General features: G+C 46.1%; 1 protein-coding gene across 2 annotated transcripts in view; it reads right to left on the bottom strand.

Annotated features, from left to right (window-relative positions):
- Positions 1 to 14898, bottom strand: part of ADAMTSL3 (ADAMTS like 3) — a 340042-nt gene that overhangs the window by 285841 nt on the left and 39303 nt on the right. For both annotated transcript variants that reach the window (XM_041752919.1, XM_041752918.1), the window contains exon 3: positions 7923 to 8042. In XM_041752919.1, the coding sequence (XP_041608853.1) occupies positions 7923 to 8042 (120 nt within the window). The remainder of the gene's footprint in view (positions 1 to 7922; positions 8043 to 14898) is intronic.

Raw genomic sequence — 14898 nt, 5'->3', positions numbered from 1 at the left:
TTGACAAAAGAAAGACGGCATGGCTCCATCCAGCCTCCACCTGCCATTATTCCCCATCCTTAGGGCAAGGCTGCAAGTCCAATTCCCTGTCCTGTGCCCTGCACTTTGCTGATGGCAGACACAACCAAACCACTCCCTCTGCCATGCCACAGGGAAAGAAAGTCCTGGTGCACACTGCAGAGGAACACATGTTTGGGAGCAGAGAAGAGAGGTTGGGCACACTCACTTTCACTTAAGGAGTGAGGATGACACAGTGGGGTTGCTTGAAGTGACCTAGTCTCCCAGGGCTTAAAGACAGAACATCTCCGAGCAGGGACTGGCCTGATCTCAGACAGAAGGGACAACTGAGCGCAAGCATCAAGGGCTTTGTAAGGATGGGATGGGTCTCTCAGCACTCATGACCGCAGGGAGAGACTTGGTGGGAAAGCTGCATCTGGGACTGTTGACCTTCATCACCCAGTACACATCATTCATATCCACTTGGTGAGAGTGATTTTAAAAAAATCACATGGTACCCCAAAAAATGAGTCTAGGAAGACAGCGTTAGGACAGGAAAGTGTCTGCATACTTCAAAAGCTGGACATTGAGTCTCCAATAACAGACCCTATTCTTTCATGCTTGAGAAATAGCTGATCTGCTAAAAGCTCAATGATAATGAAATTCAGAGTTCGTGTGTGCCAAAGCTGATCAGAACAGCATGTACTGCCTCATGCGCAACATTCATGTATTTGCTCTGTGCCTGAACTGAGAACAGACTATAAGTTATCCCAATTAACGTATTCTTGTCCTCTCCTAACAGACCATGAGCTCGCCTTCTCATTAGATCGCTAAATCTTTGGAATATTTAAGGAGCATAACTACATTTGACCAAGATTACTCACTAACAAAGGAATGAGCTATTCAAGCTCAAATGGCGTGCTGCTTAAAAACATTATACACACAGGCCAGAAACAACACGGAAACTCTCCTATCTGGAGAATATGTGAGCACTCGTTTTGATTGGGGGGAGGAGCCGACAATACCCTATACATTCAAGGGCTGCATCTATATCATCCTCCACCAGAAATTTCAGAAGTTGGTATACACTTCCCAAGTTAAAAACTATTACATAAATAACTTGGAAATGTCAAGTGATATTTCTGAGGCCTGCCAACAGTTTAACCACAATGAAGCTCCTCGCCAAGATATTCATGAAAAGTTCAGAAGAAGTTACTTTGAGAAAGATGTACTCGCAGCAAACAGATTTCTTCTCCTTAGAAAAAAAATGCATAAATCAATAGTTACAATACGGAAAAGGAAAATTAGGTTTGTCATAATAGTAGAATAAAAAAGACTTTTAAGAGAAGTTTAGAAATGAGACTACACAAAGACTTCATTATTAATATATTATTGCTACTAGTAGTATTAAAAATTCATTCAAACATTTCTCTCATACTTTTCCTTCCCACAGATTAGATGTAAAAATGTCTTAACTGAGCTTAAGAGCAAAGAACAGGCACTTGGCTTTGCTACCGCCTGGCTGTGTGATCTTGGGTAAGACCCTGTTCCTCTCTGGGGTTCGGATTCCTCACCTGAAAAAACAGAATCCCTAGACGTCCTTCCAACTCTGACTTGCTACAATTCCAGATGCCTGTCAGGGCCACAGATCCAGCCCTCTGCCTCCCTGGCGATGGAAATAGTAGAGAAAAAAACAAATTGGAGAGGCATTTTGAAATGAGAAATCACACAAATAGGCGGTCAGTGGCATCCAAGGAAGGAAAGAGAAGAGTCAACCGTGACTCCATCCAGAGCGTCATAATGCCTTAGGATTTTACAAAGACAGAATTTTAAAAACATAGAATGAGTCACGTGAGAGTCTGGATCTGACTTCCGGAAAGTAACTGAAATTCTTAAAAAGGATGCCTGCCTGAGGGTGAGACTGGGGCAGGGGGAGGGTGGTACTAGAAGTCAGGTTTTAAAAGCTAAAATGAACAGGAGGAAGTAGCAGGAGACAATAAGAATTTGAAAATCAAGTCACCAAAAGCAATGGTAGATCAGTATAGGTGACAGAATTTTTAACTTGAAAAAGATTTTTGAATCCACTTAAACGTGGGCAGTAAGAGACAAAGTAGGGGCTCCTTACATGGAGTCCACAGGAGAGAGAAGGTGACCGCAGAGAAGGGATGATGGGTACAAACAGGTGTACAAGGACCTCTATAACATGAGATCAAGGCATTCTCTAACCAGCTGCAAGCTTACATCAGAATTTATCCTGAGTTAATTTTAGCAAAGTCCAAACCCACGCAGCCTTGTCCCACATGCCTAGAGTCCAAATAATTAAAGTTTGTTCTGCCTTTTGATGTCTCATATCCTAAAGCTACCAAGGTTGACATTACACCAACATGTACATACACAAAGCACACTGACCTTGGGAAAATGAACATGGACGCTAATTTTTAAGTGCGCTTGACCTCCTTTTATTCCACTATGGCTACCCATAAAAGGAAATGTATTTTAGCAAATCCACAAGGTCCAGAAAGATGCACCTTTCACATTTCCCTTCACCTAACACATACTAAAAAATAAAACACAAAAATTAAAGATTATTTGTGCAAAACAAAGGGTCTTGCTAACTTTTTAAAAAAGATTTTATTTATTTGAGAGACAGACAGCACAAGGCAGAAGCAGACTCCTCTTGAGCAGGGAGCCCAATTAAGGGCTCGATCCCAGGACCCCGAGATCATGACCTGATCCAAAGGTAGACGCTTAACCAACTGAGCCACCCAGGCACCCTGAGTTTTGCTAACTTAAAAAAAAAGAAAGAAAGAAAGAAATGACTTCCAACCAAGAAAGACTATACCTAGAACAGACTTTTGTATCCATCCCCATAATAAACTTCTGAGGTTCCAAATTTAAGGCTTCTGTGAATTGGAGGTAAGGATGAAGACTTGCCACCCTCTTTCCCAGAAAGAGACACAGGCCGAAAGTGAGGCCTGCCCCAATCAAACCAACTGCAGAATTCAAGACTCTGCTCCCTAGACCTGGCCCACATTCAGCTGTTCGCCTGTGAACAGGTCCTCTGCGGAATCAACTCCAAAACTACATGAGGAATGACAAAAGAATTTACCGCAGAGGCTGGCTAACTAACAAGTCTTTGAACCACAAGCCCTTTGCTCATTGTCCCAAATGAACATGTGTTAACTACCTTGTACGACTGAAGCAATCCAACATCAGGATGCTGCCCTTGCAAGGATACGCTCACTTAATGGGAAGTCAGTGCCATTTTCACTTAGGCTACCATGATCCACCCAAACTCTGAAAAAAAAAAAGTCATTCCTAGTGTGATAATAATTACACTTATAAATGCCATCAGAGTAGGGCAGCCCTGGTGGAGCAGCAGTTTAGCGCTGCCTGCAGCCCGGGGTGTGATCCTAGAGACCTGGGATCGAGTCCCACATCAGCCTTCCTGCATGGAGCCTGCTTCTCCCTCTGCCTGTGTCTCTCCCTCTCTCTCTCTCTCGAATAAAAAAAAAAATGCCATTAGAGTAGATAATTCTTAACTCCTGAAGGAACCAAGTCAAGAAGTTGCTAAGGAAGCAGCTCAGTAATATGAAATCCTTTCCTTAGGTCTACTGAGGTCTGTTGACTATGGTGAAAGCAGGATTTTTAGAAAAGAAGATCATTTTCTGGGGGATTCCTTTGAGAGAAGCAGCTAGATGGCTGAGGTTGGTGTGCCATAGTCTTCATTGTTTCAAACAACCATCTGGGTGTCCTTGAGTCGGTCACTTCATATCCAGAGTCTATGGTTCCTTCATTCATAAAATCAGGCATCTGAGCCAAGGTTTGTGCCAGCTATAAAATTCTATTATTCTCTAAGTAACAGTTTACTGCACCTCTGGCAACACGGCCTCAATAATCAGAATGATCCAATTAACACTCTGTAATGTAGGCTATTCTAGCTATAGTTTCAAAAAAAAAAAAAAAAAAACCCAACAGATTGTTCCAGAGTGGAAGGCATTCAGATCATGAAACACGGTCACTTTGTTTTCCAAAACAAATGGAGAATCTGAGGTCCAAAGATGCTGAAAACCTATGTTAAATTATAAGCTCATTAGCAGCAGAAGCAAGACGAAGGCTGCCTGACTAGTCCCATTTGCACTGAGCCACACAGCTCCCCCGCCCACTTCGGCTCTGCCGTCTGCTCCAGAAGCTGCCTCGGCCCCTGCAGAATCCACACTGTGCCTTTTATGTGACTCATTAAACACAGCCTACATCACAGCTGTGCTTTACTGGCCTCAGGGTTATTAGTTTTCCAGACACCTAATCTAGGAGATGTTGGAAGAGTGACCTTACAGGTCTTCCTGAAAGCAGGCCAAGAAAAAATACTCAAAAAAGTCCTAAGAGATCTGTTGAAGACAGCAAACATCTCTACCTGCTTGCTCCCCATTTTTATCCAATGAGGATTTTGTAGATAGGAGAATCCCTGGCAACCCACTCCTGATCCTATAACTTCAGAAACCAGACAGCAGCCTCGACAGCATAAGTTCTCTGTTACTCTGGCTTCATGTGGCTCTGCCAGCAGAACGAGGCCTCTGTGCAAATCTACAAGTGCCTCAACTGGGTACATGCACCCTATGACAGTGCAGACGCTGCCCAGTAGCCGCTCACACAGACCAGCACCTGTTTCTGGCCAGGATGGAATCTGTGGATCCCAGCAGCTGCTGAGTGTGACAGGGGTGACACCAGACACCTGTCCCCACCACTCTCCAGATGTGGACTCTGCACAGCGACAGAGGGACAGCCCTGAAAACCCTTTAGGGTCATGCAGGGACCAATGTCACATGCCACTCAATGTGCTGCTACATGTTCCAATACAAGACAATTTGTTCAAAAGAATATAATTTATGGACATTAAACCCTCACATGGGTACCCCTCACGGGGTACATGGGATAGGCCAACTTGCCAACTCTCTCGGGCATAATGCTGTCTGAGAGAGGCCAGACACATCCGGGTACATGCGATATGACTCCATTCATGTAAAATTCAAAATAAAAAGCACAACTAGAATAGTGACAGAAGTCAGAAGGGTGATACTTCTTTGGTGGAGACACATCCGGGTACATGCGATATGACTCCATTCATGTAAAATTCAAAATAAAAAGCACAACTAGAATAGTGACAGAAGTCAGAAGGGTGATACTTCTTTGGTGGAGCTTCCTAGGAGTTGGACACACTGTTTCCTGATCTGGATGGTGATTACACAGATATTTAAAAGTTCATCAAATTCCATACTTTATATGTGTGTACTTCACTATATGCCTGTTATACCTCCACAAAAAATTAATTAAAAATTAATTTTAATTAATTAATTTAATTAATTATTGTGTGAGGTCCCTGATGAGAGTGAAGAATATGCTTCCTCCTTTCCTTCAGCATAAGGATATCTGAGATGCTCCAAAAAGGCTCTTTGCAAATCATATGAGTCCTGACAATAGCTGGATCACATGCCTACGTGCACCAGGCCCTATGCAGAGAGACTTAGATGAATGACCTCCTTTCATCCTTTCAGCATTTCCTCGGGGTAGATGCCATCCACATCTCCATCTCACACAGGAAGCATGAGTGTGAAGCAAAGTAGCATGCCCAGAGTCACATAGGAAGTCAAGAGTCAGAAGCGGGATTCAAAACCCACGCAATCTGACTCCAGAGCCTGTGCCCCTAATTGGTCTTCACATTTCATTGTGTGCTGCAGGGCCAGCAGATTTTTCAAGCTGGGTAACGCTAGACTCATTTTCTTTTCCCTCTGCCCAAGAGGGTCCTGCCAGTACAATGCAGGCTGCACGCTCGGCATTAAGAGGAAAAGAAGACCAAGGCCCAGGGTGATGGACTCTCTCTAGAAGAGTGTGTTCTAGAGTTCATTTAGGAGATACACCTAGTTTGGTACAAAGGCCTGTGTCTCCTGTTTCCTTTGCCTTTGCCAGCAGAAAGCAGGCCCTATTGCTGACTTGTTATCATCTGACCTTAAGAGAAACACACAATAGGGAGGATACAGAATGTTTTCACGTGCTATTCACTGGGGCTTTTTGGAACACCGTGTTTCAGGGCAAAATTTCCACAGCATGCCACACACTTTGATGATCTGCTTTAGGCCTTTTGAAAAGGCTGAAGGGGCTTATTTTCCTCTTTTTCTAGCTTGTATATTGTTATTATATTAAATATAAATACAACGTGTCCTTAGGACCTGGAGAAGGCATTAACCACTCTTTAATTAAACAGTACGTAGCTCATGATTTTCCAGACACCCTCTTTTATCCTCTACTGCTCTCTCAATTAGCTCCCTGAAGTTCTCACACCAAAACCTGCTGGATCATTGATCTCTCAATTAAAAGCAGCCATAAATTACAGGCCCCATAAAAATCCACTGGGGAGAATGATAGAAACCAACTTAATGATAGCTTAGACCCCAATAGCAGCTGGGTCCCAATGCCCATCCGAAGTATAACTGGGCTTGGTTACATTAACGTGGGATTGCCCCCCTCCTGCTTCCCACAGCAACAATTCACACACACGCTCATCAAGATACTTGAAAAACTAATTGCACCTTGAAAAGTTTTATTAAAAATTGGTCTCCTCTCACCACTGCCCCTGAGCACCTGGGTAGCTCCCTGCACACAGCTGGGACCCTGTTTTCATAGCCTGCCCCTCACCCCAACCCCAGGTGCAGAGCCAAATGTCCCAAGTGCAGACTGCTCAGCAGCAGCCTGGAGGATGGAAAGAATGGGGCCTCCCCCAAGTTGGGATGCAGGGTGCTGGGGACAGACCACCATTCCTGCCACCCTCTGCACCCGACTCAGCCTCCCTCACCAGGCTGGTAACTCTCGCCTCATCTCCAGTGCTCCGCCTGCCCAGCTTGCCCATAGCCAGGCCCGCACCCTATTATCACATCTCACACCTGCCCACATGCCAGAGCAACCAACCCAGAGCTGCCACTCCTGAGAAGCACCTTCCACTCCCTAACTAGCCTATTGCAATCAGGCCTTGACCACACAGAAGAGTACTCTCGGTCACTGGGCCACCTTGCTCTACACCATCATGTGCCCTGAGGAGACATTCTCACCCCATGCTGCATCTGCACCTGGCCCTGTAGGTGCCAAGCTCTGCTAGGACCACCCAAGTCCTCCATCCCCTCACTGCCCATACGTCCATCCCCATAAGTCCCACCCTACTGCCAAATGAATTCAGGCCTCACCTGCTAGAAACCTCTGCATTTGGCAGAGTGGACATGCTTTGCTTCAAACAAGTTGTGAGTAATTTCAAACACATACAACCCTTCATGCAGTTAAGGCGTCAACATGAGCTGGAGTGGAAGGGAACCAGTCCCACGGGCCCAGCTTCCATGCCTCAGCCAAGAACAGCCTTGTTCTCCGGTGAGCTGCCATGAGCTCCAGTATGTCACACACACACACACACACACACACACACACACACACACACAGAGGCACACCTATCTTGTTCCTTTCTGCAAAGCAGACAAAAAAAAATCCATTTGGCACTGGTTAAAGAAACGAAGCAAACGCCAGGAGGGCAAAGAAAGGAAGGCTTATTCAGAAAACAATAGTCCTGTATGATTTCAGATAATAAATAAATTTGGTGATCACTAAAATGAATGAATCCATCATAGATTTCCAATAAAAATAAGAATAAGAAAAAGTGATTCAAGCTGACATCCCAACCAGAGCAAGAACCACACATTGTATAGGAAATTGTATGCAGGCATGGGCAGCCCAGAGATCTGGGATCCTTCCAGAGAGTCAATGGCTTATTGTACTAGTTGTGCCAAGGAGGGAAAAACATAATTATTTTGAAGTTATTTTTGAGAAACTGTTTCCTGCCCACTGGCAAATGGCAAAGCCAAAGGTAGGCTCTTTTAGGAGGTTCTTACCTGATCATCGTAGCGGTAGGTGAGGAACTGTTCACCCGTTGTGTCTTCAAGAAAACTTCCCTGGGGGGAGAGTGCAAACTCAGGAAGGAAGTAGGCTCCAGGGGACTTCTCTGCTGTGGTCTGAAAGGTAAAGTCACCGGGTTACAAATAAGGCCCCATGAGGACCCCCTGGCAGGCAGTCCTTATGGCAGGGCGATTTCCAGGGCATCGCCCTGCTGAAGGCTGTACCAAGAAGGGAAGTGACCTTGCTCAAGGCCAAGGTGAGATGGGTCTGCGTGAGGCCCTGCTAGGCTAGGACATCCTGCTGGTCCCCCTCAAACTGGTATGCACAGTATGTGCTCCCTGACACCTACCCCCTTCCACTCCCCATTCCCACAACCATCCCCGAGATTCAGCTATAGGACAGTTAACTTAAGTGCTATTGTTGCAAATCCACTGCTTCCAGACTTTCTTTCTTTTCCTTCCTTCCTCCCTTCCTCCCTTTTCACTCCTTCCTTCTTTCCTTTCTTCCTTCCTGCTTTGTTTGGTGAAGGAGTAAGAAAAAAGCTTTTTTCCGCACTACCAAAGAAACGTACATTCACCATGGAAACCTTTGAAGATCCAGATGAACACAAAAGAAAATAAAAAGTACCCCATAATCCCTTCAACCTCTAATAACCACTTTTAATTGTTTTGGCATATTTCCTTTGAGAATTTTTTTCTCATAATGCTTTGGATGTTTATAGAAAAATCCAAGATGAAATAAACATGGCTTTTACAGAAAGGCTCCATTTGGTTCACGGAAAGCTCAAGCACTGGCATCTGAGTCATTAGACTAAGCCCCCGTTGTCAGGGTTGAGGGGGGGTCAGGGAGAAGAATCATCTCCTGGAGACTATGGGTGGGTCCAACAGCCCAGGGGACTTGCTGCCATCGCTTGCCATCACCTGCATCACCTGCCATCACCTGCAGCCTGGAAGAGCCCATCCAGGAAAAGTTGGATCCAGGAAAGAGGGCTTACCAGGATCACCGCCTTGACTGGTTGACAAGGAAAAAAGAGATAAAGGAGATGGAGCGCCCCCCTCACCCCCCGAGTGCAGGGTCCAGGAACACAGATCAACAACTCTACCTTCAAAAGGGTACCTCACTCCCCCTGCTTGAGAAGGAGTAAGAATCAAAGAGGCCACAGGTGCTACTCTGAGGAAAACACTCTGCAAATGGAAAGAGTGAGGAGTAAAAGTACCCCTCAAATATCTCTGCTCGCCCAATGGTCACCTTTTAAAACCTCAGCAGGAACTTCAGTTCAAGCAAAACACCCATTTGAACACTGCACTTTAAATAGTGAAATTGGTATGTGATAGCTTTGGGAAGGCACAGAGAACAGATCACTCTCTGTTTTGGATGGCACTAGATTGTTCCAAAAACTTCAGAAGTTTTTTATGAAATTTCATCCACACAAGGGTTTCTGCACCCTGTGAACGACAGGAATCTTCCCAGAGCCACACAGCCCACATCTCCCTTGCCAGCCCTCTGAGTGGCTTGCGTGAGTCCAGGTTACTCCGATCCGCAATGAGGAAAACAGGGCAATCCCCTGCAAACGTTCTGCATGGTAAGTAGCAAAGTCTCCCTTGACACAGGCCTGTCATCTCAGTGTTCAGACCAGCACCGTGTTCTGTGCAAGTTTTCTCTATTATGCCACCTTCTATGGGGCGAAGCTTGCTCCAGATATCACTGGGGTCACCTGCAGCCTGCAGCAGTGCCAGGGTGTCAAGACTCTGGCAGGGAAGTCTGTCTAGGCCCCACCAGAGGCACAGAATGAATCTATCCCACCTGGCCAGTCAGTGCTCTGATGATTGCTGGAGATTATTGCTAAGTGGTCCGGGAAGGAAAGGAAGAGAGGCTAATACTGCAGACCCCACAGAGACAACGTGGCTCTCACACGTTGTGGTGCTGTTTTATAGATCTCAACATGCAACCCCAGAAAAAGTGAAAAAATCTCTCCAGGACTCCTGTTTTCACTTTTTGGTAGTTATTAGCATCGGGGGGAAATATCACAGACTCTAGGCTTGACTGTAGCTATAGCTGATTGCCTTCTGCTTTCTGACCTGCTTTTCCAATCTTAAAATTTTATCAGGCTTAAAAAAAAAGTGAGACAGGAATAAAAATGTCCATGTGAAAATAGGAGGTGAATTTAACAATAAAACTTCTTACTTCTGTGTATATTTTCCTAGCAAGTTTGGGTATGTGTCAAAGTCCAATTATTCTCACCAAAGAGAAATACATGTAGGTAAACCTCAGAGGAAATTCTGCATGACTGCAAGACAATGATTTTTTTCATCATTTTTTAAAAGATTTTATCCATTTATTCATAAGAGACAGAGAGAGAGAGGCAGAAACAAAGGCAGAGGGAGAAGCAGGCTCCCCACAGGGAGCCCGATGCAGGACTCAATCCCAGGACCCCAGGATCACGACCTGAGCAGAAGGCAGATGCTCAACCATTGAGCCACCCAGATGCCCCTGGATTTCATCTTAAGACAGTTCACATAAACTGGTTACCAACATGCCTAGCAAATAGTCCGTAAAATGTAGTTGCTGTAGTTGTGATTTGCCTCTGTTGCATTTAGAATTCATAGAATCATAATTTTAAATGCCTACAGAGACTTGTCACGCACCACAGGGCCAAAGCCAGGCCTGGAGTCCATGAGCGGCTATGTGCGAAGACACAGCTCCCATTTCCAAAGGGTGGGTGCTGGAAGCAGCCCAGGGTCATCACCTAAAGATAGCTCCTTGAATGCAGGGGGCCTTCTAATACAATGCTTTATACTTAACTGACCACATGTTCCACATGTATTTACTGAGCACCTACTACATGCCTGGAACCATTCTAAGAGCTATGGCTACAATGAGAAACAAGAAAGATAAGATCCTTATTTTTATGGAGGCTTCATTCTAATGAGAAGAGACAGATAATAAGTAAACAAATTTGTAAACAAGACAAAGCTCTAAGTACCATAAAGGAAATAAGTAGGGTGATATGCAGATAAAGTTGAGTCTTCAGAAAGAAAGGGGGTGAGTGAGGCTGATCCAAGATGGACAAGGAAGAGAGCAGCAGGAAAGGGAGAGAAAGAAGAATGGAAGAGGCAGGACGTGTAGAGCACTGCAGGCCCAGGCAAGGGGTTAGAGAACCACCAGGTGTATCTCAAATACTGACCACATCATGGAGGCTGGGTTAGAAGGTGGCAAGAATGGAACCACAGAGACCAGTTGGAGGGCTGTTGTGCTAACCCAGGTGAGAAGGGGTGATTCCTTGGACAAGGATGATGGTGGTAGAGAAGGGGAGAGCTGGATGGACAAGAAGTAGAACATTCAACACTTGCTGATGGGAGAGAAGAAGGGAGAATCAAGGATAATTTCTGGGGTTTTGGCTTGAGCAACAGGTTATAACAGAATGCCAGGGATGCCCAGCCCTGGTAGGATGAGAGGGACAAAGAGGTGATAGTTCTGTTCAAGTCACATGAAGTTGGAGATGCCTATGAGACATCCATATGGAGAGCTTGAGTTGGGTGTTGAATACACAAGTCTGGAGCCCAGAAGGGTGGCCTAAGGCTGAAGACAGAGATTTGGAAATCATCATTGACATTTTCTTACATACATACTCATGTATTCATAGTCATCCTACCTGAAAAGACCCGCCCTGGAGAAAGAGTTTGGCAGATAAGAGGGTTTTGTCTGGGGCCCTTGATAATTCTAATGTCTGAAGGTGAGTAGAGAAGGAGCAAGCCAAAGAGGTGAAAACTGGTAATCATTTAAAGAATGAAGATAAAAAAAAAAAGAGAAATATTGAGTCATGGAAGCATTCAGCATCAAAGAGAGTGGCCAACTACCTTGAATGTCCCTGAGAGATTGAATAAGATGAGGCTGGAGGAGGGTCCCCTGTGTGTGGCAACAGGAGGTCATTGTTGACCTTGACAAGAGTAGGTACAGGGGAGGAGCAGGGACCGCGGGAATGGGTTTGGGAACTGGACAGAAGAGGAAGAAAAGGTAAGCAAGAGGGAAGGTGGAAGTATGGGCAGAATTTTTAAAGACTGGAGGAACGAGAGCTTGTGTGCTTGGTTATGGGAGTCATCTAGTGGTAAGAGAGACCATGGAGGCGACAAGAGAGAGAACTGCAAGAGTGGGGCTCTTAAGAAGACAGAGGAATGGGTTCAAACTGAATGGAGAGTCTGGCTTTCATAAAGATGAGAGCCCTTGGTCCATGTAGGTCTCCACCATGCTACACTCCCTGACTTCGATCCTCCATCCATCTTCCCTATGCTTATTCCTGGGACATCCTTCTACTGGGTCCCAAGGTCACCCACCCATGTCTATCACTCCACTTCCCATCTCCAAGCTGGCTTTCCTTCCCAGACCCCTCTGTAGCTGCCCTACAGATGAAAGAGCCTGTGCCCACATTTCCCCCCAAACAGCTGCTTTCCATGGTATGGTGGGATGTCCTGGTGTACATTCAATCCTCCAAAGGTTCCTTTAGTAACACCACAACACTTCTCTGCAATCAGGGTATTCTGACTGTGTTTCCATACTATTAAAAACAGCTACAAACATTTAGCTCCAATAAGCTTTCTTTGTTCTGCTTAAATTCAGGTTGGGTAAAATGAGGAATGTTTGCCCTACATTTTATTCCTGCCCCAGGCTTCTGTCTCTCCTCCCAGGCCCACTGAGGTGTTGCATTTTGTTCCCCAAGGCAGAGTTGAGTGTCTCTATCACATCTGCCATTCCCCACAGCAGGTGTGTGGGCAGAAAGGAGGAAGGACAGGTGGGCTGCAGGACCTGAGCTACCCAGGACAGGGTGCTTCCTCCAGAGAGCAACCCCAGTTCCACCTGCAGGAGTTCAAGGTTATTAGTCCCTGGGCTACCATAGATTCTCTCCACACTCACATCTCACTCCTTGATACTACTGAAAAATAATGCAGATTTTATACTCATCTCTTTTTATCAAAATCTTTACTCCTGTGTAAATATCTGATCATTCAAGACTTGATTCTAAAGCTCTGGTGCAATCCAAGTCCTTTCCCTCCATAGCAGCAAGGGTGAACCAAGGTCATGTTGCCCAACTATGGCTGTCTGAAATTTGAAAAGGTGTACTGTGCCATCCCATGATTATGAAACCCAGCACCTGAAAAGACCCCCCTCAGTCATCTAATCCAGCCTGTCTAGCTCAGGAATCCTGCTAGATGCCCTGCAGTCTCTACTTGAATATCTTTAGTGATGGGGAGCTCACTCCCTTCCAAGACAACAGGAATCTGTCAGAATCTAGGGAGTTCACAGACACCACACTGGTGGTGTCTGAAGTGGTCCTCTGTTCCCCAGTTGAGGTATGAGGTGCTCTGGGCATCCATCAGGCGGATGCTGGAGAGGATGCCAGGAGAGCAGTGTCCCTCCCCCACAAACACACACATTCTGAGTTGAATTCCAGAGTCTGAGCACAGATGCATCTGAGTCCCAGGATTACAAAATGCAAGCAACTTCAGAGTCACTCGAATCCCAATCCCTCTCCAGGAGCAGGCATTTCTCCTACAGCATCTCTGACCGTCCAACAAAGCAGTCATGAGAGACCCTCTAGAGAGAAAGCCAGGGAAAAAGGAAATCAAGCCTACTCAGCACCCACTGTGAGGTGGGATTTGTGAAAAGGGTCTCATTTCATTTCGTTTTGAGTGGGTGCCATTTGTGTCATTTCACACATGAAGAAACCAAGATGCAGGAGGGCAGGCGATTTGACCAGGAGCACAGGAATGCCCAGCGGCTGCATGCAAGGTCAGGCCATAGAGTAGCAAGAGTGGAAGGGAAGGCAGAGGGAGGAAAGCTGGGCCAGGAAGTGTGCAATCTTCCCAGGGCACAGGTCCAGGGCCCAGAGAGAAGCTGCCAAAATGTATCATCCCCCAGCCACTGTCCGCAGCTGCCGAGTCACCAGGGATGGGGTCAGAAGGAATCCAAATGGTCCCTCCAGGGACCATGAATCTGAGACCTGGGGATGCAGCTGTGTCTCCAGCTCCCACTCCAGCTGAAGGCTCTGACTTTGGCAGGAGGAAGTAGCTGTGCAATGCCAATTCGAGGACAAGATTTCAGCGTCCCAGGCCTCCATCTGTACCCCGTAAGGAGGGAGAATGCCTATCAGAACTGAGCAAAAGGTTTGGCTGATATAATGGAAGGAGAGAGAAGCAGGGGTGAAGAGGGTGTCCTATATTTAGAGAATAGGGCCCCATGTGCCTCAAAAGTCAAGCAATCACCAGTTAAGAAAAAATACCATGTGATTCCCACTGAAATTCAATAAGCCAGTTTACACACTTCTCCCAGCTTGGTCTGCGCATACCATGGAGCATGCACCTCCCTCCAGAGTGTGCACACAGCCAAACACCACCCCACTAGTCTACAGACTTGTAGGCCACCAATTGTGGTCAATGAAGGCCACCACGCCTTTTTCCCACGTGCCACTGCAAAGCCATGTCTTTGCACTCTGAGAGCCAGACTGCACTGTTCCCCATCGTCCACATCCTCTAGATACAGCCCATTACTCCAGCCTGTCAAGACTTTGGATCCTGACTCCATCTATCAGAATACACAATCACTATCTCGTCACTTTACATCAGCCCAAATTTGAGCAGCATGCCCTCTATCTGCATCTTTGTCACTGCCACACAAAGGCTGAGCAGGAACAGAGCTGAGACCTGGGCCCTCTACCAAGCTGAGAAGAGCCTGTCTCCAGACTGATGGTGACTCCACCCAGTTCCGGTCCCCTCATTTCAGATGTCTGCATGTTGGCCACGTGAGGACTCAAAACACACCTTAAGATACTTCACATCTACAGTGACACAGACAAGGCATGAAGATGGGAGATGGGGACGCCTGGGTGGCTCAGCGGTTGAACATCTGCCTTTGACTCAGGGCCTGATCCCAGATTCTCAGGATCAAGTTCCACACTGGGGTCCTTGCATGGAGCCTGCT

This window comes from Vulpes lagopus, chromosome 4 (genome assembly GCF_018345385.1).
Source record: "Vulpes lagopus strain Blue_001 chromosome 4, ASM1834538v1, whole genome shotgun sequence".
In the NCBI taxonomy this organism is placed as follows: domain Eukaryota; kingdom Metazoa; phylum Chordata; class Mammalia; order Carnivora; family Canidae; genus Vulpes; species Vulpes lagopus.
This window is presented reverse-complemented; position numbering and strand designations above follow the sequence as displayed.